The following is a 15,228-nucleotide window of genomic DNA, read 5'->3' on the forward strand; positions in this document are numbered from 1 at the left end:
TAAAGTGGACTGAATAATTGTGAAATGGGAGTCTGGAACCACCAGGACTCTTCCTAGAGTTGGCTGTATTGCCAAGCTGAGTAACCAAGCATAAAGGGCATTGGTCAGGGTGGTGAACAAATACCCAATGGCCAAAATAACAGAGTTTCAAAAGTCTTCTGCTGTGATGGGAGAACCTGCCAGAAGGATTACCATCTCATCAGCACTCCTATCAATCAATTTTTACAGGTAGAAAGGCAAGACAGATGCCACACTTGAGTAAAAAGTATACAACAGCCCACCTGGACTTTGCCAAACAGCCTACACAGGACCCAGACAGCATAAGGAAAAAGATTCTCTGGTCTGATGAGACAAAAACTGAATTCTCTAGGCAGAATGTCAAGCATTTTGTGAAGATCTGGCACTGCTCAACACCTACCTAATACCATATCTACGGTGAAGCACAGTGATGGCAGCATCATGTTACAGGGGTGCTTTTCAGCAACAGGACCAGAGAGACCAGTCAAAAATTGAGAACAGCATGAATGCAGCCAAATCAGAGAAGTCCTTGAAGGAAACCTACCCCGACAGTGCACACAACCTCAGACTGTTGCAACGGTTCACCTTTAAGCACAAAAATGTCCTGAAGCACACAGCCGAAACACAGACGTGACTTTGAGACAACTCTGACGGTTCTTGAGAGGTGCAGCAAAAGCGGAGACTTAACAATCACTTAGAACACCCAAGGAGAGGCATGAAGATGGCAGTTTACGGGTGCTACCCATCCAGTCTAATGACGTATTAGACAATCTGTCTAGAAGAATGGGATAAACTGCTTAAATCCAGGTGTAGAAAGCTTGCACAGACTTGCAGAAGACGACTCAAAGCTGTAATTGCTAACAAAGGGGCTTCTACAAAGTAACTGAATAATCCTATAAATATGAAAAATTTCAGTTTTTTTTTTTTTTTAAATTTGCAACTCTTTCCTAAAACATGTATTCACTTTGTCATTATGGGTTACTGACTGTAGATTTGACAAGAATCAATTGCATTTAAAATTAAATCCACAATATAATGAAGTGTGTAGAAATTGAAGAGGTCTGAATACTTTCTGAATCTACTGTATACTACACTTGAATCAATGTACATGGAACTAGAATACAACACTTGGGCTCCAGAAATGAATAAGCTTCTCTTTATCCTTCAGAATGAAATATCTTTTTATACAAAAACTCAGTTTTAAAAAGCCATAAAATGGTAACTTTCAAAACAGAAAAACAATTTGAGCTATGTGGCTTGAATCAGATCAGTGAGTGATAAATTAATGAAAGCAGCTCTGAACATTTTGTCTCAATTTTGCAAACCTTAAAATGTGAGGAATATAAAATGAAGAAATGTGTTTCAGGGTCAGGAGGAGTGTAAGCATTAAAGCAGTATAGTGTGACTGGTAGTCTTTCTGTTTACTGCATTTGGTTTACACAGTCATTCATTTTCTGAATTCCAATTCAAAGTGGGCACTTCAAGGTGAAATCTCTCACCTTAGAATTTTGAGAATCAAAAAAAAAAATAAACAACCTTCAAGATAAATGACAAATACCTTTTAATGCATCTTTGATTCCTTCAAAATCCCTGCGATCTAAGACCGGCTTAGTTCCTGGTAAATTTACCATCTCGCGAAGCTCCTAAATAAGATGAAGATTTCAAAAAATAAAAGATGAGATATATAGTAAGTTACTTTCGATAGAATAGATACTTTTTGTCCCCAAGGGGAAATTAGAATTTTACAGAAGCTCGACAGTGAGGAAGAGAAATGTATAAATAATAAAAACAAACAACAACCCTCTAAACACACTAAGAACTATTGGCTTGGATACCAGAGAACTTCTGCAATCAGTAACAGGGCTACAGGTGTCAGTAAGATACATTTAACTTTCTGGACAGACAGGTGCTAATCTACTGTAGATTACAAATTGGGTTCACATAAATAAGATTTGTTTTGTCACGTTCAGAATCAGTGATTAATACAATGAAATAAATCGAATGCTAAACAGATGAAGCAGACAGATATAAAAGTACTGAGGAAAAAGTAGATTCAAACTTGGTCCCTTATGTATCTAGTTTCCTGACACTGATATTATCAGTTTTTGATTTTTAACCTCCTTAGCATTAGAACCAAGCATCACTTGGGCTGTAGAAACAGTGCTAAAAGCATTAGTTCCGAGTGTCACTCGGGCAACCGTATAGATGCATCTGGCATATGTATTAGACATAAGTATTACTTGGGCTGTAAAAGTGCCAACAGCGTTAATGAAGGAAACCATATAGGCAGGTCTTGCACAAGCGACAGGCCCAAGTGTTATCCTGGCAACAGTGGAGAGGTGTCTTCTCCTAGCTTCATAATGGTGTCTTGTAAGAAACATTTCTCAGCAGCCCAAGCATTGCACGCTCGACAGTGATACGAGCAGTGATGACGAAGTGAATCTGTCTTCAGAGAGTGAAACTGAAACAGCCAGTGAAAGAAAAAGTGATTCTGAAGAATCCGAAAATGATGCGTGTGTCAATTGCACATGTAGCAGTGTGCTGTTCAAAAGCTGACCAGTGTGGAAAGAAAATCCACAAGGATTCACACTACTGTTGTCCCAAATGCAACATCAGATTGTTTATTTTGCTGTGCTTTAAGATGTCCCACACAAATGATACATTTTGGCAGTACAGTGATCCCTTGCTATATCACGCTTCGACTTTCGCGGCTTCACTCCATCGCGGATTTTAAATGTAAGCATATCTAAATATATATCACGGATTTTTCGCTGGTTTGCGGATTTCTGAGGACAATGGGTCTTTTAATTTAAAGTACATGCTTCCTCAGTTTGTTTGCCCAGTTGATTTCATACAAGGGACGCTATTGGTGGATGGCTTAGAAGCTACCCAATCAGAGTATGTATCACGTATTAAAAAAAAACTCCTCAATGATATGCGATGTGCTTCCCGAGCGGTGCTTGATTGTTTGCTTTTCTCATTCTCTCTCACTCTCTCTGACTTTCTCTGCGCCTGACGGAGGGGGTGTGAGCAGAGGGGCTGTTTGCCTAGAAGATACGGACGCTACTCTAAAAAATGCTGAAAGACTACCTTCACATTGCTCCCTTCTTTGCAGCTGCTTTATTGGGTGAAAGCCCAACAGCACGTATTGATTTTTTGATTGTTTGCTTTGCTGTCACGCTCTCTAACTCTCTCCGACATTCTCTCCCCCTGATGGCGCTCCTTTGAAGAGAAGATCTATTTGCATTTAAACTTTTGACCAAAGGGTGTTATTTCATGTCTAGAGGGCTCTAATAATGTTAACAGTGTGGGAGAGTTTATAAGGGCTTAAAATATATAAAAATAACCATACAAACATATGGTTTCTACTTCGCGGATTTTCACCTATCGCGGGGGGGTCTGGAACGCAACCCCCGCGATCGAGCAGGCATTACTGTATATACGGTATGCAGATTATTTTTATTATTCATTACTATTTGTATAATTATACTGTACTTTTTGAACTTCTGACTTTTTACTTAGTGTTTTGCACGTTTTACAGTAGAAAGATGATTTAATAAATATGTCATTTTTAAAGGCGAAAAATGCCATCATTTTCAATGTTTATTTGAGAAAAAAAATGTAATGCTAAAGGAGGTTAATAAACTTACAAACCTTTCAGAAAACATGTTGTTTTCTCTTTGTCATTATGGGTTAAAGTATAGATTGATCGGCAAAAAATATAAAATTTATCCATTTAAAATTAAATCTACAATAAAATTGAAGCATGCAGAAAGTGCAGGGTTCTGAATACTTTCTGAATCCAGTGTGTATTTGAATTCCTATTTGTGGTTCCCCTCTTGGGCAATAAGTGCGATAAATATTTTAAAAAGTGAATCATAATGCTTGTGATAAGGCAGTGAGTAATGAAAGAGCCTGTGGAAGAATCTGAGTAGAATGTAAAAGAAACAGCAAACACATAGGCATAATACTTCCTGTTATACTCTAGATGGTCCACTCTTGGATTAACCTCTGATCCAGTTAGTATAACCTGAGGGCTGAGGAAAACTTTTAAGCAAATTGCTAATAAAAAGTAATCTAACACAGGGTCATCAGTTATAATGGAACATCATACCTTTATTGTACAAGCTAGTTGTAGAGGGCCTCTCCTGCCTACAATCACAACTCTCTTAATCTTGCTGGCTGCTACAGAATCCAGAGAAGCCTGGGTAATGTCAGTTTTCTGCAACAATAACAAACAAAAAAAAAAAGTGACTGTAATTGCCATCCTTGCAAGTGACCCTTGCTTGTACATGTGACGTGTGGCTGCTGGCTTTCCTCGTCAACTTTCATAATCAATTGCCTTTTTTTGCAAGACTCCAAACTTGGCTTCCAGATCCTTGTTTCTATAATGAAGCAATCCATCTAAAATATATACCAGCCATTAATTTACTTTTTGGAAGACTAGGGGGCTTCGCCCCTTGCTCGCTTCGCTCACCAACCCCTGTGCTTTGTTTTCCAGATACACACTTTTAAGATTTTTTTTTCTTTGAATTGTTGCTATTTAATTAGTTTCACTTTTATTTCAGAACTTCTGTAAAAACAATATTTGGAATCTTTCGAGTCCCAATATGCTGAATCTTTTAAATGATGTCCGTGAGTGTTTAATGACATTTTGTACCATAATTCAGGATAGATTTCTCTGTTTGGAATTTCAGCACAGACAAAAGAATCTACATCATCAGCAGTTAATAATTTTTTTTTGCAAAGTAACCAATAAATGCATGCGAGGTAAACCACGTTTTTAATATTTACATACTTCTGACATATCACCCATGTCCATTTATTCGATCTCTATTCACCTTTTCGTTATTTCTCCAAGTAATAATTTCTCTTTTTTTGCGCTAATGCGATGTTTACTTTTTGTTTTGACGCTTCATTTTTTTCTGCTTTCATATTCTGTATCTTGCTCTGCATGTGTTTGTCCCCCTTGTTTTTTAACTTCTTTATGAGGTTTTACTTTGTTTTCTACTCTGTCTTATTTCTGACCTCGCTTTGTCCTGCTTTATTTCCCCCCTTCCCTAATGACACCTGATCCGTGGTGATTATTTTCCTTTTATTTGTTTGCGATAATGCAATCTTTACTTTCTTTTTTTTTATACTTTCTAATTTTCCTACTTTCATATTCTTTAACTTTCTCCACGTGTATCACAGCTTTTTTTTTTTTTTTTAAGCCTTTCGAATTCCACTGCTTTCATAATCTCTAACCTGCTCTGCATGTGTATAGCGCCAATTTTTGTGAACGTCTTTATGAAGTTCTACTTTGTCTTTTACTCTCTGACTTAATTCTGAGCCCGACTGGACATGCTTTTTTTTTTTTTTTTTAATTCCACTTGTTCCAGGCTGATAATTACTTTCCTTATTTTCTGAATTTGCACCTAGATTATTATTTTTCTTTTTTGCTCTTTTTTCTCTCCAACGCTTGAGTCTTTTCTCCGTGCTGCTTTCTTCTTCTCTTAGTCGTTGACGTTTTATTTAACACGTATTTTCCTCATACACTTTATATGCACGGAGACCCTGGATCTGTTTGTGTTCAAAGCCTTTACACGACTGAGTGCTGCCCGTGGTCTTATTTGATATTGGTTGTAAGTAGGGCGTGTCTTGCAAGAATCTCATGTTCTTCGTCATCGTGAGACGGTCCTGGGTCAATCTCTTGGCACAAAGTCTCACGTTTAAGGTCCACGCGAGACGCTCCGTGGCCAATGTCTTTCATCTCACGGGTCTTTTAAGTGTCATCCGTGATCTTAACGTGAAGATAATGTCTCATCTCCCATCTTTCTCTCCCAGGATTTTTTTTTTTTTATATAATAGAGAGATTTGAGCCAGGATTTTGGTTAAACACAGATCTGTTTTCAAGAGCTTATCTGCTTAAAATTAAGCTTTTTTTTTTCTAAAAATATATTTTGTAAAAAAATTTTATTGCAGGACTCCATACATTCCAATGAAAAAGTCATCCATCCATTTTCTAAACCTGCTAATTCAAAGCAGAGCTGCAGGAACACTTAAGCCTATTTCAACAAGCAAGGAGTTTATTTGATGGAAACAGTTTCTCATTTAGACTCTGTTGTCATAATATTTCAGTGTTCTATTCAATCTCCTTGAATATTTTTGATTGAGGCTTGTACCCAAACAGGGTCATTCATGCCACTAGTAAAACGAGCAAATGCAGGCCCTAAAAGGTAGACATTACTTTCAATTTAAGATAAGTGACAGACTTACAGCTCCACTGAGGTGAACTGCAAAATGTTATATTTCCTGTATGCACATAAAAATGTTATATAGGCATGTTCTTTATGTATATAAATAGAACTAACATATTTCTTAGAGATTAGTCGTTGATCCTTTAATTGGACCAGATCTGTAATGTGTTAATATACTTGAAAGTACAGCCACAAGAAAATAAAAGAAAAACACTTATGACAGACAACAACATGATTGTACAAGTCTGCTCACAAGCTGTTTATATATGGGCTACATCTTTGTATTCAAGGTCACATGCTGTTAGCAATACAAGGTCATTTGAGATTCTAGAAAAATTCCACAATCATTAAACACTGCTTAAAAATCAACTCACTCCTCACATAGAATCAATTTCAATGTTCAATTCAGTTTACTTGTCATACAGAATTCCACTTAAGAGACCCATACATTAGAATTACAAATAAAGGCTTTCTACTAAAAATAAGCAACTATATAATTTTTTGGGCATTCAAATGTTATGTGGGATTACCACGTATTCAATACCATCAGATATTGAAACAGACACACAGAGACTTGTGATATATAAACCCAAATGCACACAAATTCTGAAATCAGCAGGGCTAAAGTCCATCCTGGCAGTACAAAGCAGGCGGCATTCCATTACATAGCCTATTCATGCAGGCTGACACACTCACTCTGCTCTAATTTCATTTCAGACTTTCCAATACTATACCTGCATGTCTTTGGGGATGTGATAGGAAATTAAGAGGGAGACCATGCAAATATGGGAAGAATATGCAAACTACACACAGACAATACTCGGGAACGAAGGACCAGTAAAGCAGCATCACCAACAGTGTTGCCACATGCAAACTTTTCTCTGGGAAAGATGCACTGCAATAAAGATCTCTGCACATTACCATAGCCATTAGATTTGCATTTGTGCATAAAACACAGTATCATTTCAAAACTGGCCACCAGTGTGACTATCTAGTCTACTCCATTTCAAAAATTTGTTTTCTCAGTTAATTAGAAATATCAAACATATACATTTATTTACATATTACCTCTGGTACAAAAAGGCTACATGAAGAAAGGAAAAAAGGTTTTGCTGTGTTGTAGTTGTGTTAAAAAAAAACAAAAAACACAACACCCCACTTAAAATGCAAAGTAAAGCTTTGTGCATGCTTTTTTTTTTAAATGGCTGAACACTCTTTAGTTTGCATGCCTCTTTAGCAACCTGACACATGGAACGTGAAGAATTATTGTGTAATGAGGATATAGCCATACCATTTGGGAGGAAAATTAAATTTGCTATACGCTAAAACACTTGTTATGGCTGACGTTTTAAAGAATCTCTCCTCTCTACCTACTTACTTCCTGCCTGAAGATATTAACTAAAGAGTGCAGAAAGTAGTTTATTTAACAACACACTTCTAAGCAAGAGTTTTGAGTTTTTCCTGAAGTTGTATAAAAGGTGCAAGACCATCTGAACTGAATAAAAGTGTGTCTTATACAGGAGTTGTTTTAAAGACAACCACGCTCTAATACAGTTTTGATCCGTCTCTAATGCACTTGCTTCTATAATCTACAATGTGTTAAGTCCCCAGTAGTAGACACTACGCTCCTTGTGTAGAAATATTTGTAATGAACTTCAGCAATATGCTACTGCACTTTTCAGAATAGACCAGCAGATGGCTCCATTTGATGTCGGAGATCATGTCTGACTGCAAAAGGTTTGCCTGGGGTCATTTAACTTAGTCTAAAACATTACTGACATCTGGCAGCTAGAAATCCTGTAGTGTTTTGCCCTCCATTGTTTAGCAATGCACCTGTACCTTTAGGAATCAAGCGAAATATAAATGCCCATCTGGTGTCTCTCCCTGCTTAGAATTAAGCCAACACGTTCAAAATATGTTGTGCACTTATTTTACAAATCACATATAAGGGAGCCAGGGTCATATAAGGTATAAACACAAAGTGCACTGGAAATTAAACTTGCACAAAACCTTACAGCCACCTTGAGTTCACACAAGTTGCTTTGCCAATAATTCAACAATGACACCAAACCACTTATACGGACTTTCTCTTTCTTTATCTCCTACCAGCAAGCTTTTGCCCCAAATCTCCTCTGGACTCTAAATTCACAATGGCTCTAGCCTGACAAACCTTTATACGCCGTCTTAGATTGACCACCTAAAAACTAGGACTATAAGGATAACAGGATTCACCACCCCCTAGGAGATTAATAATCCTGTACAGTTAGTCCTAGAGCAGGGTATCAAATGATGCTTAAATAAATGTAAAGCAACTGCCCAAACCTTCCATTCAGGGACTACTGCCTTAACAGCTGGAAGGAAATTATGGACATCATGCTAGTCTTTACCACCCTCATGTTTTCTTAGTTAAGGACTATGTGCTGCCAACTAGTCATTTGGAAGTCTTCTTGCCAAGCCTAAACATCCTCACAGGCCTAAAGGTCTACAGCCTCCAATAGCACTCTTCTCAGCCTTGCATGGCTATGTATATACACTCCCATTCTCAACATGGGCTTTCTTCTCTCCCTGTCCGAAATGTGCCAGGTGCTTCTCCTGTGCTGTGGCACCGCTGTTCCACTTTCATTTTTGGCAACATTTAAAAAACCTGGAATTTAAAATACTGAGAGTGTGCATATATGTTTCAACTTTGTCTGACCCCCTTTGTGTACCACAGATTATCATAATATGTGATAAAACAGTTTTTACAGCAGGATTGCGGACAGTGTCCAGATTAAGCAGGTCGTATGGAAGGCACTGAAGCAAGTTTTCAAAAATGTATTAGGGAAAATTACATAAAAAAATTACAATTTTAATTAAGAAATATCCATGTGGCTTTATCAATTCATTTTATATACACTATAACTTTAAAGAAGAAAAATAAAATTGTACAAACCCCAAAAGTTGGTGTGTAGCTGATTTGATGAATGGAGGAGGGAAAAACCAATATAAATATAGTCAGTGTGAGAAGAGATGGAAATACTGTACATTACAAAGTACAAACATTACAAACCTTGAGAAGCTCTACAGGGGAAAGGAGAATCCTTGCAACATCCAAGGCCACATTACCCTGTCCTAGAATCACAACAGCATCACTACTCAGGTCAGGGTTTAGCTTTTAAGGAGAAGAGAAAAAAACAAAACAAAGATAAGCTTTATAAATTTGATTCATAAAACTACAAAGTAGCACAGTGGTAAAGTGGCTCTAAATTCCCAGAATAGACACGGTTTGGATTTCAAAAACTCACCCTGTGTGCTTTTTGTAGGTAACTTTTTATCATATGCTCCAAATATGTGTGTGCTACGTTAAATGGCACCTCTACGTTGCTCCTTATTAAGTGAGTGTGGGTAACTGCCCTGCCATGGATTTTCTATTAATCCATGGTAGAATCCTGTCAGGGTAGGACAGACGCCATCATCAAGTTACCCTGAACTGAATTCAACAGTTTCCAAAAATGTATGAATGTATAATATTCATATTTGTTGTGTTTAGGAAGAAATAACTGCATATTAAAAAAAAGAGTGTTACAATTAAAAAATATATTGTACATAATGATAAGCAAATAGGTCTTTTTGTGCTGAATGGCCGGTTCTCATTAAAATTTTTCTAAATGGTCTAAAACAAACTGGGACTCATGTGGGTGGTGTTTAACACAAAGAGCAATTTAAAATAAGAAGGTCACACGGCACATCAAAATACCAAGGAAAGCAAAGCAAGTTCCTAAATCATTAGACAACTACACCATTGCAGTTCCAACTCCCTCTAATGATTTGCTGATCCCGAGGGGGTGGGGGGAGGGTTGACATTTTTGTTTTGAAGCCATTCTTGTGTAGCTTTGGCTTTATGCTGGTGGTTGTTGTCTTGATGAAAAGACAAATCTTCTCCCAAGGCGTTGGTTTTCCTCCAGGATTTCCCCTTATTTTGCTTCATTCATTTTCCCTCAGAAGTCTTTCGCAGCCTGTTGCGGAGAAGCATCCCACAGCCTGAAACAGCCACCACCATGTTTCACTAGGGTGATGGTGTGTTTGTGATAATGTGCAGTGTTAAAACATGGTGTTTAGTCTGATGGCCAGTATGTCATGTACATCTTTTTCTCTTTGACAGTCTCCCATCAAGCTGTAAGTGGTAGAACACCTGGTCACAGCTGTTGTCTTCACATTCTCTCTGGTCTCACCCACTGTAGCTTGTGATTCATTCAGAGTTCTCTGAGGTATCTTGGTGGCTTCCCCGACTTTTTATCTTCTTGCACAATCACTTAGTTTCAGTAGACTGCCCGCTCTTGAATATTTATAGCTATGCCATGTTATTTCCAGTTCTCGAAGGGATATTTAGTGACATGGATATTTTCTGGTATCCATCCTCTGACTTGTACTTTTGAATTCCATTTTTCCACAGAGTTATTTGGGGTCTTCTTTTATCTTTATAGTGTAGGTTAGCCCACCATACTGACTGCACACAAGTTGGCTTTTTTACATTCAGATGCATTTATAATACAATCAACTGGAACCCCAGACAAATGACCTCAACTGTACTAACTTTGTGTCTTCTAAAACCAACTGGCTGCACAAGTGATAATTTATATGTGTTACACTAAAGGAGGAAGAGTACTTAAGCGATTATTTTGTGATTTATATTTGTAATTAATTTAGACCACTTTTCAGAGATGTGTTTTTTTCACTTTGGCATTAGAGTCTTTTTTTCTTTTGATTTGTGTAAAAAAAAATAAATAAATAAATAAAAAATTCAATGCTTTGTAACATTACGTTCAAGGAGGTGAACAGTTTTTATAGCGTCTGCACATTTCTAAATGCATGTGTCAATAACCTGTAAACCTGCTATGCACTTACATCTGTATTTGCTGGGAGTCCATTGTACCATCCTACAAAGTCTTTTGCGGAATAAACACCAGAAAGTTTCTCTCCTGGTATACTCAAGCTTCTGCTACCTTCTGCCCCATAGCACTGTGAAAATATTTAAAGGAAATGTGTTATAATTAAAATCAGGGAAAAAAAGGAAACTTCAATGTGAATATCATTAATATGAAAGCCTGACAGAGCTGCTTTAGAAAGGATCACAACTGGCAGTGCATAATCTGGCAAACTTGGTCCGCAGGTGTTGCAGGTATTCATTTCAGACAACTGGAAAAAATCTGATAAATTTTGCCCGTTAATGAATATTTGCTTAAGTGAATTTCTCTTTTAGTGTGAAATGTACTTTTATTTGGTGTTAAATTATATATTCATGCCTACTTCAGATCACATTTCCATTTCTTGTTTCTTCATTTTAAGAGTTAGGTCACTTTCTTTTGAATAGATCTAATTAAATGAATTTTTGACAGGCAAAGAGTAGTGTAATGAAGACATATGAATTATCTGCCATTTACATTTACAACAGGCAAGTGATCTCAATATCAATACAAGTCTTAACTGAATTTTTGGAAAGGAGGAGTAAGATATCAGGGAGCAGAGTTGGTCAGAAGGACCTGCATTAACATGGCCTCAAAGTAAACTTGAAAAGGTTCTTTGTCTGAAATGAAAACTTTCAGCCAGAAACTAGTTTACCCACTTCTTTATTAGATAAGAAAAAAGGTACAAAGTAGAACTTGCACAAGAGAATGTGTCATTTCCTGGACTGGTTGCTGCCCTGCACCCATGACTCCTGTCCTAGTGATACTCCTTAGAATAATTTTATATTCAAATCTGCTTAAACTCCTATGCTTTTTTAAATCTTTTTAAGCTTAATAATATGATTAAATACCTTCTAAAATCAATAACCTTTACAGCTATTCAACCCTTATTATACATGTTTAATTTCATTTATTATAGTGCTTTTCATAATTACTAGGGAACAACTTCAATCACCACCAATGTGCAGTATTCACCTGGATGGTTCTTGTGCCACGACACTTGCCACACATTAGCTGTTAGGTGGGGATGAGACAGAGAGTTAGCAAGTAAGGGAGAAGGGACGACTAAGGCATCAAAACGACCAGGCCATTGTGGTCTGCTTAACCAGGACATTGAGAAACACCTGCTCATTTTAAAAGGTGCAAAGGGATATTTTTATGATCACACATTCAGGATTCCAATTTTATGTCTCACCCAAAGGACGGGGCCAATTTTTATCGTACAGTGTGCCCCACATTGCGCTGAGGCATTAGGATCCACACACAGAGCACAGGGTAAGAACCCACTGATGGCATCACCAATACCTCTTCCAGCAGCAAACTAAGCTTTTTGTAGATGGTTTCCCATCTAAGTACTGGCCAGAGCTGGACATGCTTAGTTTCAGATGGATTACCTATTCTGAAGTGCAGTTGGTATGGCTGTTTAAAATATGCAATCATACAGGTGGCATTGTGTTGCCTCAAAGCTGCAACAGCCCCAGTGTGTATTCCACACAGGCAGTGACTAGGTGAGGATTTGTTTCTTTTCCTCAACTGCATGGAATTTTCTTGGGGTTACTCAGAATTTTCCCCCACATCCCAAATACTTGTGTTATAAGTTAATCATTTAAATGGTCCGTGAAGGAGGGTATACACAGAACTATATCCTTTAAAACGCCTGCCCGCCCACCTTGTGCACGATACCTCTGGGACAGAGAACGGCCTCTTTCTTCCCGCTTCCCCATTATTACCATGAGAATGGATGTGTATTTACTTTTATCAAAAGTGGTTTCTATATATAGCCTGGGCAAAACTGTTTGGTTTGGAAGAAGATGAAATAAAGAGAAGCATAACAGCTGTATGACTGCCAGACAGTGGGGAAGATACACATGGGGTGATTCGCAACAGTAGGCAACTTCTGTAGACATACTTCACATACCATGATCACTGCATGATAAGCCATTTTTAGTTCTTCCATTGTAATATCTGATCCGATGGTAACATTGCCAAAAAATTCACAGCGTTCCAGGTGAGCTGTCTGAGTGAAGGTGTTGATTACATTCTGTAGTAGGAGCCAAAAAAAACAAACATTAGACATCTTACTTTAAAGAAAAAGGCAAATGCAATTGGGCCCTTTCTGAATGATGGCATGCACTGTTATATCATACAGTGTCAAAAAATCACAAATATTTGCTAAGTGGAAGAGGCTTTAAGGATACTATTTCAATGGATTACAAAAGTTCTGCATGTAAACAGATGTGTGTTGTATCAATTCTATCATTTAACATTTTTAAGTGTTGTTCTTAAAGTAGCAACATATTATAAATTCAAAAACACTACTGCAGAAACTCTTGCATGAACACACCACGATCATGAACACTACACCCCCTCGACTCGATAAAGTACACTGGATTCCCAAACAATATTAGATGTTCTTTAAAACTATGATACAGACTTACAAAAGCTGTTAAGTCCAACACCCATTACCTTTCACTGTTGCCTGCTGTGTACCAACTTTTCAGACTTCTTAGAAATTCTGAGAATCTCACAAATCCAAAGCTTTGTAATGCAGCTCTTTAACACTTAACACTCATAGCATGTGGCTTTCTCCTTTTTGTAGTCCATTATTCTGTATTTAGTATTTTGTGTACAGTGATCCCCCACCTATCGCGGATGTTACGTTCCAGACCCATCAGCGATAGGTGAAAATCCAAAATATAAAAAGACCATATAAATAAACTTTTTTTTTTTATAGTTTAAACCTTAAAAGAACCCTCCCAGATGCTTTAAAAACACATGTAAACTTGTAATGGCAAGCGACGTCTGCGTAAAGATTTCCTTCCCGAAGCATATCCAGGAGTTTTACCTTTTCCTGAATGGTAAAGGTCTTCCTCTGGCGCTTAGGCTCACTTCTACCAGAAGGCTTGGAAGATGCAGGACGCTTGGGAGCCATCGTAGGGCTTAAAACAAAATGAAAAAGTTCACAAAACGTTTGCTCACAACAATCTGACCACAAACAAGGTACGCAATACGCAGAGAACCGAGATGCGTCGGGGACCCACGCTTGCTGTTCTTGCAAGATTACACCATGTTAGCAGCAGCCAATCAGAGCCCAAGAAAATGAAAAATCAAGCTCTGATTGGTTGAGTCTCCTCTTTCAGCCAATAACGGGCCATGTAAGAAATCTGGGTACTGCAACATGAAACTCTTTGCCTACCGTAGTGTACAATGTACATATATTTAATGATTTACTCTACTGTATTGCTTAAATGTTCATTACTTTATATACATATTGACCTTTTACTGCATTTTAGTCAATATTTACAGTTATTTATAAATTATGATACGTATTGTTCTAAGGAAATCTTGTCTAGCACGCGTAGTGACAAATGAAAAGCGTATGTATATTTCGTTAGAAATTGCAACCGTCTACGTATTCCTGTGCGTAGCAGTATATTTTATGATTTACTAGTGCATTGCTTAAATGTTATGTATACGTTAGTTATTATAAATTATAATATTGTTCTAACAAACTTTTGTCGAACAAGTAGTGACTGCTGAAAACCGTATGCTTTGTTATGAATTGGCTGCAAAGTACACTACAGGTAGGATGTACTTATTAAATTTTTCTGCGATATAGCTGGGGCGCGGTAGCTGAACCACGATATAGTGCGGGATCACTGTATTATGTTTTTTTCCATTCAGCGAATATGTGTTCGTCGAGTTAGGTTTCTTATGCCATGTAATTTGTGCAATATGATAACCAGGGACCGACTCCATTTCTATTTAAAAACTAGCAGGAGACAAAACAGCAGCTAACAATTGTTTATGTCTGTTTGGATCAGCTTGGGCTTTGGATTCATGCCTCTACAAGTTATTTTTCTTCTGATAAGGATCTAGACTTTCTGGATGTCAGACAGACTGTTTTTGTGAGAGTTTTTTTTGGTAAATCTTACCTTCTATGCATACCTTTCTTAAATCCTTTTTTTTCTGTGCTCGATTTTGAATATTTGTGAAGTAACCCTGGAGATAAAATCTTTGTCATTTAA

The 15,228-nt window shown here is 37.5% G+C and overlaps 1 protein-coding gene across 2 annotated transcripts in view; it reads right to left on the reverse strand.

The window, feature by feature from the left end:
• fdxr (ferredoxin reductase) overlaps positions 1-15,228 on the reverse strand; it is a 60,211-nt gene that overhangs the window by 24,634 nt on the left and 20,349 nt on the right. The window contains exons 2-7 of one of the 2 annotated variants that reach the window (XM_039740605.1): positions 14,046-14,139; positions 13,119-13,241; positions 11,142-11,255; positions 9,307-9,408; positions 4,133-4,240; positions 1,577-1,661 (exon numbers count right to left, since the gene is read on the reverse strand). In XM_039740605.1, the coding sequence (XP_039596539.1) occupies positions 1,577-1,661; positions 4,133-4,240; positions 9,307-9,408; positions 11,142-11,255; positions 13,119-13,241; positions 14,046-14,132 (619 nt within the window). In that variant the 5' untranslated portion in view covers positions 14,133-14,139. The remainder of the gene's footprint in view (positions 1-1,576; positions 1,662-4,132; positions 4,241-9,306; positions 9,409-11,141; positions 11,256-13,118; positions 13,242-14,045; positions 14,140-15,228) is intronic. The other variant, XM_039740604.1, reaches the window with a different exon arrangement.

The sequence above is a fragment of the Polypterus senegalus genome, chromosome 17 (assembly GCF_016835505.1).
Source record: "Polypterus senegalus isolate Bchr_013 chromosome 17, ASM1683550v1, whole genome shotgun sequence".
Classification (NCBI taxonomy): Eukaryota; Metazoa; Chordata; class Cladistia; order Polypteriformes; family Polypteridae; genus Polypterus; species Polypterus senegalus.